General features: G+C 41.9%; 1 protein-coding gene across 10 annotated transcripts in view; it reads right to left on the bottom strand.

The window, feature by feature from the left end:
• The window catches only part of LOC144520132 (palmitoyltransferase ZDHHC3-like), a 91,347-nt gene that overhangs the window by 56,264 nt on the left and 21,928 nt on the right, over nucleotides 1-13,155 (bottom strand). For 3 of the 10 annotated variants that reach the window (XR_013502180.1, XM_078253821.1, XM_078253825.1), the window contains exon 4: nucleotides 2,957-3,053. The exons of the other annotated variants lie outside the window; for them this stretch is intronic. Coding sequence is in view for 2 of the 3 variants with exons in the window: in XM_078253821.1 (XP_078109947.1) it covers nucleotides 2,957-3,053 (97 nt within the window). In the remaining variant the exon portion in view is untranslated. The remainder of the gene's footprint in view (nucleotides 1-2,956; nucleotides 3,054-13,155) is intronic. 10 annotated transcript variants of the gene reach the window in all.

Here is a 13,155-nt window from a genome sequence, read left to right as displayed (position 1 = left end):
CACCATCCTCACAAGTGTGGCGTTTCCCCTTGTAGGTGATCAATAGCATGATAGTGACTCCATATATCAGGGTCGGGATGGAGAGGGCAGCCAAGTCTTTTTTCACTGGGTTGAAGGCTTTCCTGCGTTTGAGAAGGTCAGTGGAGACGTTGGGGGAAAAAACATTATTCTCTGGTTGTCCAGCAGTATGGGTCCCTTCAGCCTGGCCGCTCTTATGATTTGTGTCTTGACCGGGTAGTTCAGTAGCTTCATTATCACCACCCTGGGCCGTGCCGATTGCTGCGGTCCGTCTCTGTTAGCCATGCTATCCTCGTTAGCTTTACCGGGCCTGTGGGCTCGCTCGATTAACAAGGGTCCAGGGAAAGTATCAGCCCCAAGCACCTTCGGCAGCCATCCCTCAAGAAACACGGACATGTCAGCCCCTTCCTTGCCTTCGGGAATGCCTACCAGGCGCAGGTTGGACCGTCGACTGCGGTTTTCCAGGTCGTCAACCTTGAACGCTAGCTCCTTAATAGTTGCTTTCATGGCCGTGTTGTCCGCTAGCAGCGACACGTCATCTTGGTTGGCACCAATTCTGTCCTCAGCCTCCGTTACACGGACTATAATCGCATTCACGTTAGCCTTAAGCCCTTGCATCAAACCTCATCGTGAAGTCATCCTTCAACGCCTGAATTGCAGTCAGAATTTGGTTGGAATCACTTACATTAGTCCCTGAGTCTGCTTCCCTAGTGCTGTTAGCTTCTTCGTTAGCTTGTTTCGAGGGGCTCAGCGTGGAGTCAAACTTCAAAAGTTTTTGCGTCTGCTTGGTTGGTTTTGGTGCCATTGGAGCAGTCGTTGTGTTAATGAAACTTGAGGCAAATGTACGAGTTAATTAAGACTGCTTAGCTGACCACTTACAGCAAATTCACCAGAGGGGCTCCGAAACACGATCGCTCAGCACCACGCCATAACCAGAAGTGAGATTTTGCAATATTAAATTGTGAAGATATTTCCCATTGAGGTGAAAATTTGTCTCGCAATATCAGTACACAAGTACAGAGCAGCAGCCAGTATGACGGAGTCTGGCTTTGACCTCGAAATTAGCATAACCCAAGCATAAAAAGAACATGCACTTTGATTGAGCGAGTACTACTTTGATTATGGTTTACACTTACACAAAAAAATAAGACAAAAATAATTTAGACATTTATTTGTTATTTTTACTGTTTTTGTTTTTTTGAGGAAACTAAAGTAGTTCAGTTAGAATGTCACACAGCTTTAATTAGAAGTTAGAAACTCACGCTGCAGTTATGTCTGAAGAGGTTAGGTATAGAGTCAAGGTATTGGCTGTTCAGCAAACTACCGGTTAAACCTCCTCATTTTGTATTTTTTTCATAAAATAGACGTTTTTCCAGTTATTACTTTGTTTTTGTCAACACCGTCAGACAAAATAAAAAGCAATTTTTTTTATTTATTTGGTCTAATATGCATTTAGTTTTTAAATCATTATCTGGCATTCACACATCAACACATATGCTGTTAAATGTTGAATATTCACTTTTGTGAGTACTCCTTTAAAATATCTAATATACGTTTACTTTAAGCTAAATAGAAGAAGTAATGTTTTTTTATTTAGCTTAAAGTAAACGTATTAAAAGAGACTATTACTTTAATAACTCAACAGCACTGAAGAAACATATTGTAAGCATATTCATTTAAAACAAATAAAACTCCCTCTGACGGTGGTGATTTCACTGACGGTGGTGACACTAATCTGGTGACATTGGCCTCATTACAACATACAATTCCAAAATGTATACCACACAAGTCAATGGCTTCTTGCTTAACAACTTTATTTAACTATTGGGTCCAAAAAATAACAATCCTGAGCATGCATATCATGTGAAAGAGTAGGTTTTTGTCACCATAGTCAGGTTTTCTGTCTGACGTACAGTCTGACGGTGGTGACAAAAACCTCCAAATGGTCCTCAACGGAGGCTAGAATATAATTGTTGATCACAATAAATATGGGCTCACGGCTGTGGTTCAGCTACAGCCTCAAGACCGAACCACAGCCGTGAGGATATCCATGAAAACCTGACGGTGGTGACAAAAACCTACCCTTTCACATGAAAGTCAAGTCATCTTGTTTCCCCTCTGTTGCTAGCTACTTCAGACCTCTTCTTAAATAGTATACATTTATGTCATAATCTAATCTAATATTTTTTTTATACAAAAGAGACGGTGTTGACATGTTATGGTTGTGACAGTAGCGGTGTCCAAAAATATGAACAAGTCTAAGAGAAAATAGCAAACTTAAGGGAGCTTGAGTGATCTGAAGCATGCAGCAGAGCTGAAGGTTTGAAAATGGGGTCCTGAGGAATGTAGTTGACCTTGTAGTTGCCTTATTTTATTGCTTTTTATAAATATCTGACGGTGGTGACGAATATGTGGGTCACATTTCGAGCAACCACAAATAGTAAATATTGTTAAAACCTCATTGTAGTTTTTAATACATATTACAATGTACTCTTTCATGTGGTAAAGATATTATTCAATTCAGTTTTTTTAGTTAAGTTGAAATGATTATCTCCTATCCGAGGACAACTGATTATGTAGGCAATGGGCCAGCATATAATCATTAAATTAATAAAAAACAACAAAAAAACAAAAACAAAAGAACCATATATATGTGCAAAGGATCCCCTGATTATAACCTTGATTCTTTTTATTCATGAAAATGTTATTAATTTCCAACAGAATTAGCACTTTTCTAAGTGGGACATCTTTTTGCCAAAGTTTCTTGTTTTTTTCTTATTTTTTTTTTTAAATTGTTCCCATTTCAAATAAGCTACAATCTAATGGCAACTTCTTACTGCCCAAGGGTAAAATTGGTCTTTAGCAACCTACTTCAGTTTATAACAAAAGTGTTTTGTCAGCCCATTTAATAGCAGACTCATTCCTGCAGTGAACTTACTGTGAAAAGCACAAAATACTTTTGGTTGTTCTCCCCAACACAGTTATTGACCCAGGGGCAGTGGTGGTCCATCTTGCGTATGCAGCGTTTGCAAACACTGTGGGAGAGACAGCAAGTTAAGTGTTAAGGAAAAATAAATAAAATGTATCAACCCTTCAAGACAACAACAACTGTAGAAAAGAAGAAAAGAAGTTACATGCAGCAGGCTGTAATTAAACATGGAGGCTGTGTACTATCTTTCAACAAAGACTTTGACACTCCTCTTATAGATAGACTAGGTCTGAACCCTGATAGCACACGTTCAATATTAATAAACATTAAAGAAAAACTAAGCGAAACGCACGATAAAGTTTGAAAGAAAAAATGCAAGCGGCACACAGTCAAGCATATTGTCCGCAGCGGGCTACCGGTGATAATTACACCCATTTGAAAAACATTACTGCAACTCAATTATTTAAGTTTACTAACTTATAACATTAATAATGTTGATGCCAGCAAAATACCTCCGCTAATTAAATCCACACTTAAACTGTCAAGACAGTAAGATTGTTTGTTTCTATCTCTCTCTTTCTCAAACACACACACTCCTAAGTCCGTCTCTGTACTCTGTCTGGTTTGGGTGGTTGATTATGCATATTTTTGCATATTTGCTGTCATAACGGGCCGGATGGGTATGACTGAACCATGCATCACTGAGAGTATTCAGAGTAACTGCAAAGCTACATTCTTAATCAATCATCCACGGGTTAAAGTGGGCCGGAATGATCAAAAACTTTACATTAGTGTTACATTCTGCATCAGCACACTACCACGAGTTCATGAATGAGGCAAAAGTCTTTGATTACTTCACGTCTGTAATAACAGCAGGACAGTTGAGTGTCTGTGCTTAGTACACGTTTCTGTAATAATAACTGTAATAACAGTTAAGTGCATTTTAAACTGCTAAAGTCAGTTTTGAAGTATGGAACGCATCTGCGTTTGTTTCTATAATTCAAATACAAAATGATGCAAACACAAAGATGAAATTAAGGCGCATATTATTTTACTTAATTATCTTTGTTATTTATGCTACTGCCCACACTGACATGATTTTGAAGCTATTGTTACACGTTAGTTGTTCGCCAAACGTCTTAGAATGTGTGTATTTAGATCAGGGAAATAAAAAAATGGGACCTTGGTATTGCTAAAATCCTGGAGACGGGCCTGTCTGGAGGTACAATGGTTTGGAAGAAAGCTACAGAAAAGCTACGGAGGCCAAGCAATCAGCCCGTTCCGAATTGGCACGTTTTGAACTGCCACTGCGCTACTCTCAAGAGCAATTTCTATTTCACAAATTAACCACAGTCAAAACTGAGGACAGTCTGACTTCTCCACTGCATTAAAACCAGGGTTGGGTACCAAACTTTGTACTTTTTTGGGTATCAATCGAATTACGTCGGTACTACAGAGGACAGATTCACGTTAATTCAACGTTGCCAAACGATGCCAACTTCCAGTACATGAGAGCATGTAAGTGCGAGCATCTGTCTCTCTCTCTCTGCATATGTGACAGAGCATGAAGCATCTGCACTGAGACCCTCAGACACAGTTTTTAAGGGGTATACTGGACATCGAATGGCCATGAAAGGAATGACTGAGGTGACGGTTAACTGTAATGGCCAAACTGCCAGTTTACATTACTAAGAGAAATGATCCTGCTATAATGGGGTGTGTGGGGCTTAAGAAACCGACTTGATTGGCAAGATGTGAGGAAGCTGTCACACAGTTCTACTCGCCTGCAAGCCATACTGGAAAAGCATGAGAAGTTTTTCCGAGATGATTTAGGTAGCATGAAATAAATTACAGTGAAGCATGTAAGACCTGATAGAAAACCTGTGTTTATGAAAGCAAGACCCGCGCCATACACCATCAGACCCAAGGTGGAGGCAAACCTGGGCGCTCTGGTCAAGAATGGGGTTCTGGAGCCTGTGACAACCAATGAGTGGGCCCACGACCTCAATCAGGCTTACTTACAAATGCATGTGGGAGAGTCACGTAAAATGCTGACTATTAATACACAAAGAACTTTTCAGATACTGCAGACTGCCATTTGGTATTACATCAAACATTGTAATTTACCCTTGCGGGATTAATAAGTACACATTATTATTAGGGCTGCCAGCATTAACGCATTAATCGCGATGCGATTAAGGGCTGAGCATAACTCGTACATTTTTTTAATCGCATGCCGCCATTTATTAATTTATTTTCACTTCACTCGGCTTTGCGTCGTGCCTAATAGGCTACTATTTTGACCCTTTGCCGCACCTTTACTTATTATCAAGCTGCCATATTTCCTCATAACACATCCTGCTGCTGCAGGCTGCAGGCATGATGGAGAAAGACAGCAGCAACGAAATTCTGAATTGCGCTTTTTATTTTCCAAAACTCCTGGATGGGTCGAAAGCCATATGCATATTGTGTAAAGCTGAATTAAAATATCACCGAAGCACATCAAGCTTGAGCTACCACCTACGAGTTAAGCATAGTACAGTTAACGTGACTCAGGTTGATACTAGCAGGCTCAGGCAAAGCACTATTTTGGAGAGTGTTATTTGCCGACCTGTTCATGAAACCAAATCCCAAAAAATTACTACCGCTCTTGCAAAATGGGTGGCAACTAACTGCAGACCTGTCAGCATTGTAGAAGACTCGGGTCTTAAAGAAGTACTAAGTTTGGCATGTTCTGAACCGTCTTATACATTGCCGTCGAGGGGGATAGCAGTTTCACACATACACAGCCTGTACGACTCGGAGAAAGCAGCCCAACTGAACTGCTGCATAGTGATGCAAGGTGATCACTGGACACTATATTGACTCTAGATTCAAATGTGTGACTAGATTCACACATTTTTCTTTTGTTTAGAGTAAATAAATAAATAATAAACAAATACAAATCTTAAAGTCAAGTTCATAAAGTCACTTTCCTTGCATTCATTTGATTCACAATCAAGATACACTGGTAAGAATTGCTTTCCATTGTTAATATGTACTCAGAAACAGTTCTGAAATGCAAAATATTAGAATTTTAATTGTGATAAAACATGCGATTAATCGTGATTAACTATAGAAATTCAGCAATTAATCGCTCCGGCACCGTTCCAGCAATGGATCAAATCCTCAGAGCACGTTGCTGGGAGTGCAGTGCTACCTAGATAATATCCTGTGCACTGGAGCAGATGATGAAGAGCTTCTGCGCAACCTGTATGCAACTCTTCAGAGACTGGAAGAATCCGGCAATTTCCACTGGATGCGTAACGGCTCCGGAATGTCGACAGAGTCATTAGGTTTCCATTAAAGTCAATGTGTGTATTTCCACTGGATGCGTAACGGCTCCGGAATGTCGACAGAGTCATTAGGTTTCCATTAAAGTCAATGTGTGTATTTCCACTGACTGCGGAACGTCTGCGTCCCTATTCCGGCGGTCCGCAGCCCTGCGGAGCAGATACGCAGAACTTCTATTTTTGCCAGACGCCGGAGAGCTCCGCAGCAATTCAGCACACGGCAGATAGTGCGGGACAAGAAGTCGAGCACAGAAACAAAATAAAAATCCGGTTAATTTTCAAAGTAAAATACACTGTGCTCACGGCGGATCATATTTCCCTGCACTACACCTTGAAAACACAGCACAAAGTTGTTTCCCCTCTACTCCTCTGGATGGAAACAAACTATTGTTGGTTTTGTGGTTCTATTCTACGTGAATTCGCGAGATATTATGGGTCCTCGTGACTACAGCTGTCAGTCATGGCCGCAGCCGTGCCGCAACAAATGCGGACCTAGTGGGTATTGACGGACATGTTTTATTGTTTTGTTGTACACGAAGACCACAGAGAGTACCTCAGGTTCCTTTGGTATGAAGACGATCTCAGCAAGAAGGTGAGGGACTACAGAATGAAAGTCCATGTGTTTGGAAATAGCCCCTCACCAGCTGTGGCTATTTATTGCATGAGGCGCGCTGCAGCAGAAGGTGAGAGAGAGCATGGTGCTGATGCCAAGCAGTTTGTTGTAAGACATTTTTATGTTGATGATGGACTTGCATCTGCACCAACCCCTGAAGATGATATTAACATCCTAACAAGATCACAGAAGATGCTAGCTGACTCCAAACTGAAATTGCACAAGATAGCATCCAACAGCCACAAGGTTAGGGAAGCTTTTTCAGCTGATGAGCGGGCCAAGGATCTGAAGGATTTGGACCTCAGGTCAGATGATCTCCCCTTACAGTGCAGCTTGGGGTCCTGTGTAACCTGGAAACAGACAGTTTCACATTCAAAGTGTCTCAACAACAGTTAACAGTTTGTATGACCCCTTAGGATCTGTGGCTCCTATAACCATGTAAGGAAAAGCTCTCCTTTGAACTCTCAGCTGAACAGAATGACCACTACCTTCAGAGAAGAAGGAGGAATGGAGTAGGTGGAAAGAATCATTGAAGGATCTTCAACATCGCCAGATAGCAAGGTGCTATGTTCCGTTCCCACAGTCCCCTGCCCAATGAAAAGAGCTGTGCATCTTTTCGGATGCCTCCATAATACCAATTGGAGCTGTTGCCTACTTGAAGTCAATTGACAGTGAAGGTTTAGTAAATCTAAACTAGCCCCGCAAACCACACATACCGTCCCATAACTACAGTTGTGCACAGCGGTTCTAGCTGTGGAGCTTTATGAGCTAGTCAGAGATGAGATAGACAATGTGGATGCTGTGAAATGCATTGAGAAGATTTTTCTCAGTAAAACGGACCTGCCAAGCTTCTTCACTCTGACATAGGCACTAATTGTTTTGGTGCCTGTAAAGAATTGAAAATCGACCACAGTGATGCTACTTTAAACAGCTACCTTCAGGAGAAAAACTGTACACGACAGTTTAAACCCCCACATTTCTCAGTCATGGGTGGATCATGGGAAAGACTCATTGGGATAGTCAGGCGGATCCTGGATGCCATGCTTCTTCAGTCTGTACGTACTTGGCTCAAACATGAAGTACTGAGTACCTTGATGGCTGAGGTGATGGCAATAAATGCCAGACCATTAGTGCCAGTGTCTACCGACCCAGACATGTCAACTGTTTTCACGCCGGCAATGATCTTAACTCAGAAGACCAGTGCTCTATCGGCACCATCTGGCAACTTTGACCCAGCGGAGCTCCATACGAAAGAATAGAAATAAGTTCAGTGTCTTGAAAACACTTTCTGGAAGAGATGGAGGAGGGAATATCTTGCCACTCTTCAGAGTCGACAGAAATGGACAGATGACAAGCCCAACATCAAAATTGGAGATTTTTTTTGCTCAAAGAAAAACAAGCTCACAGGAATGACTGACCTGTGGGACGTGTCATCAAAACATTCGTCAGCAGTGACAAGGTACGCAAGGAAGAAGTAAAAACAGTAAAAGAAGGAACTTTGAAAGTGTTTCTGAGACCAATCTGAGATGGTGGTTCTTGTATCTGAGGGACAGTAAAAAGATGTTCTCTGTATCGCTTTTGTTATATCTTGTTTAAAGGGGTGATAGAATGCAAAACCGATTTTACCTTGTCATAGCTAAATAACGACAGTTTGGTGGGTAAATAGGACATACATAAAACTTCAAAATCCCATTGCCACCTCTTTCCTCTGCAAATCTCAAAATTTGAAACTGCCTCTGAAAACGGGCGAAACAGCTAAAAGTTGACGTCAACTCCTCAACTCCTACCTTTGTCACGCCCCAAAATTTACATAGGCTACACCACTGACTTGAGGTCAGCTTAGTCTTCTGAATCTAGGTCACGCAGATCTCAGAAATGTTATACATTGTTCGTCTGCTTTTCCATCACTAAATTCACTTCTGAGACTTTAATGCGAGAAATCAACTATGTAAAACTCAAATATGGGCCGTAAGACAGTTTCGGACTTGAGGACCTCCACAATCTGCCATGATAGGCGGCGGCGGCTGCCGGCCGGGTTTGATGCCTTCCCTGTCGGCCTCTCCCCCTTCACAGACCCGCTGAGCTGGAGCTCTGTCAGGATCTCTCACACGAGCTGCGCTTTGTACTTTAGAAAGAAGAAAGTTTGGAAGTTTTTCAAGAATATTGAAAATGAAGCATGGTTGTAAATGCAGTGTTCCAGGCTGTACAACGGAATAGCCTGCTGGCCCAGAGAAAAGGGTTTAGAACGAGTATATCGGACGAGAGGGAGTTGTGGATCTAACGCAGTGCTGCAGAGGCACTGGCAGAGGACAGGCTTGCAGGGGTTCACTCTCCGCTCCCCGCGCTTACAAGGTGAGTTGCGATTCTTTTGTGGCGTTTTTTTTTTATGTCCAAAGGGTAACGAAAGTGTCGAAACTTTGCATTTGGTCTCGGCTGTTTCAGCCACCGTGGTTCGTGCCTGGGTATGTAACAGTGTGTTCGTGTGTGTGTGTGTGTGCGCCTGGCAGCTGTGTGTGTGTGTGTGTGTGTGTGTGTGTGTGTGTGTGTGTGTGTGTGTGAGAAATATGAGACCTGCTATATCGTCTCCAATGAATGTGTATGTGGTTCCTCAACCAGTCAGCGCACAGCTCATCTAAATATTCATAAGCATACCATATTTGGAAGAAAAGCTCTTGTTCCAAATAGAGCCATTACACAGGGATGCAGAAGGGTGAAAAAAATAGCACCTGGGACATTTTCAGCCCAACCAATGTTATATACCCTATTAGGAGACCTTAAGGAACAGTATGAAATACCCTACATAATCATTCCATCACCCCTTTAATGTTTTAGTGGCACAACCTTATTGTTAATAATAGTTATTCTTAACTATCTGAAGTAAATTAAAGCGTAACGCTCGCCAAAATGCAACCTAGGGTCTTTTTGTGAATGTACTCGAGTCAAACTTTCGTTTAAAACCATATTTAGGACAGAAGCGCCACTTTTAAGATGTACCGTATTTTTGTTTTTCATTCAAATGGGAGTAATAGGGGCACTTTTATGCTAGCCTCAAAATAGCCATTTTTAAAACACTAAGAAGGCTCGACACAACATGAAACTTTGCTCGAAGCATCACCAGGGGCTCTACACCGGTGCACAAGGGATATACTAAATCTGTGGCTACTTGTTTTGATATCGACTCGTTTTGACTGGCGAGGTGAAGAACGGCCGGAAAGAACAAGACCTACGGTGAGTTGTTTAAAACCTTTTTTAGTAAACTCTGGGTACACAAACAATGTTCTCAATGCTCGAGTTCAAGCAGTGACTGTGATCACCTTTGTACATTTTGACAATGTTGTTTTGCACTTTAGTGTTGTATACTGTTACAGGTAAGCGTTAAGCTTAAAGTGCCCATATTACACTTTTTCTGGGATTTGGGGTGTTCTTTTGTGTCTCTGGTGCTTCCACACGCATACCAACTTTGAAAAAAATCCATCCATGCTGTTTTGAGTGAGATACAGTTTCTGAATGTGTCCTGCCTTCAGTCTCCGGGTGAGCTGTTCAAAATCGGCACGGCTTGTGACGTCACAAGCCGAAACGAGCTGGCTAACTGCAACCGTTAGCTCGTAGCGTTAGCATGCAAATGCTAACGCTAACACTAGCATGCTACCTCGTTCTCAATAGCAAAGCACTGCTACAACACACACAAGTTCACCATAATCTACAAAATAACTACTTACATGTGCGCCCTCATTTAGAAGTCTCCCAGCTAATCCTGACTTGTAACTTGTAAAAGTTGGAGAAACAGCCTCTCTTTTACTGTCTATGGAGCTAGCTAGCTGACATGATCTACATCTGAGCTACTGCGCATGTGTGAGTGCAATCAAAGATAGTACAGAAGAAAAGAGGTCTCACTCTGTAGATAAAACAGAGACCAGCTGAAAAGAGGATCTGCAGCAGTGAGAGAGAGCTGTGCAGTACAACACAAATATGGTGTTTTTTGAAAATTAAACCATGTAAACCTATTCTGGTACAACCTTAAAATACAATTATGAACCTGAAAATGAGCATAATATGGGCGCTTTAATCATTTATATCACGGCTAACGTAGGTATAGTCATTTTCAATTACTTCAACATTCACGAGCTTGCATTAAATTATGTAAAGTACTCAAGTTAGTTACTCGCAAACAAAATTTAGATACAGCCGGTGAAGTGATCCTGACTAGTGCTAACGCTGCCATGCTAATACACGCTAACTGCTAACGTAGGACCTATGACATATGCCAGAAACGGCAAGTTAGACTTCCTCATAATGGAAACATGCAATTAAATTTTGGCAAAACACCCCGTAGCCTGAATTGTTGGATTGGGACACAGTGTTCTCTACAGGTCGCTTTGCAATGTATGTAACATTATGTTATTGTGGCTAACATTACCATCGCCAGCTTCAAGGTTATGATATGTTGGACAGTAAGATGATTCCCACTTTCTTACAAACTGGCATGCAACCATAATGTGTACAAGCTGTATAATGGGTCTGGAAGTAGTAGTACCGACAATCTCCCCCCTGCTGAAATTGTTCCCCCGCTTCTGTTCAGCAGGCGTAGCCGGCAGACAGTGACTGTGCCCTGGGTACAGACGACCGCGAGGTCGCAGTCTTTTTAGCGGCTGTTGTTGTTGTTGTTACGGTTAGTCAATAAATGGTGACAGTCAGCTGAGTACAGAGCACAACCATTAACATAGCAGCATGTGGCAACTCTGCTGCGCTGTGGAGTAATGTCTGGCAATGTGAGACTAGCATCAAGCTACATTGACATTGGGTTTAGCATTCTCAACTGGTACCTCCTGTGAACTTCGACGCTGGGGAGGAGGGGCTGGGGGAGACGACTCTTCAGTATCTTAAATTTTGGACTGCAGTAAGCATTTTAAACTACTACTACTACTACTACTACTACTACTACTACTACTGTAAGAGGGGAAGAGATGTGTATTTTGGGCTACTGTGGGATCCGTAGTGTGATACACCCGATGGATTGTGGGTAACTTGTGGGCCTCGTTGTTGATAGCCATGCTACTGTAAACACATGCTGTTGGTTAATATGGTTAATATTCCGTCGTAGTCCGGGTTATCATTGTTATTTCTATTAACATGAAAGAGTGAAGAATATAACATGCTGTGTGTGTGACACTGTGTGCACAGCAGTCTCCACGTTGTAACACCCTTCACTTTACCAACAGTATTAAGGCACCATGTCTTAAAAAGCTTGGTGTTTTTATTGTTCACTGTTAATTCACTTTACATCATCTTTGCCGTTTCTTTATCCTCTCGCTTTTCTCTCACACAACTAACTCAGACACCGCTCAGCAGCGCCCCCTCTCTTCTCTTGCTTTACCACTCAGGCACTGATGTCTCTCTTCAGCGCCTGCTATTCTCGCTCTCATTAATGCAATTTATGGTATGAATGTGTAACTGTGTGAATGTGGGGGGTCTTCCGGTGGGCTTAGACCAAGATGGCGGCATAACTTGAGCCACACAGCCTTGCAGAATTTAATATAAATCCCGAGTTATATTTACTAGTTCAACAGCAACCATGTCAAAAACCGTGTTGAACAAGGAGAGTGATATTTTCAAGCGTGCAAGATGTTCGCAAAAGCAGAAAAACGAGCCAACAACAGAGAACGAGGAGGAGGCTAGCATAGCCCAAACTGGCGCTATGCTAACAGAGCTAAAGACACTTTGTGTGGAGTTCAGTGGATTTGGTTGGACTGGACAGAATAGACGGACGGCTCTGCAAGATGGCCAACTCCGTTGAGGTTCTAGAAAATAATATGAATGAGGTGAAGCGAGATGTAGCATCCAATACTGCACGGATGGAGGAAGCCGAAACAAGCATCATGTCAACAGAAGACAAGTTGGAGACCATCACGGTGGACTTCAGTAAAGCTTCAGGACGGATCACATACCTTGAATCCAAAGTTGAAGACTTTGCAAAAATCGCAGCCGGCGGAAGAATCTACGAATGTTTGGAGTCAGAGAGGGGGAAGAGGGAACAGCTTACCTTACTTTATACAGTAGACATAAGATCATACATCACATAAGGAGCCTGGGTAACCTTTTGTTTATTTGATTATGGTTATCCGACCTGACTAACTTTTAACAAGATGTCATTCAACTATTTTCATTTATAGATATAGTGCACGAGGGTACTATAGTTTAATTTAATAACCATTCAGTTAGGGATATTGTTATGTGATCTTTTTGACTGCATGGTTTGTGGACAT

Source organism: Sander vitreus, chromosome 6, assembly GCF_031162955.1.
Source record: "Sander vitreus isolate 19-12246 chromosome 6, sanVit1, whole genome shotgun sequence".
NCBI lineage: Eukaryota > Metazoa > Chordata > Actinopteri > Perciformes > Percidae > Sander > Sander vitreus.
The sequence above is the reverse complement of the archived record's forward strand: the minus strand, read 5'-3'. Positions and strand labels throughout refer to the sequence as shown.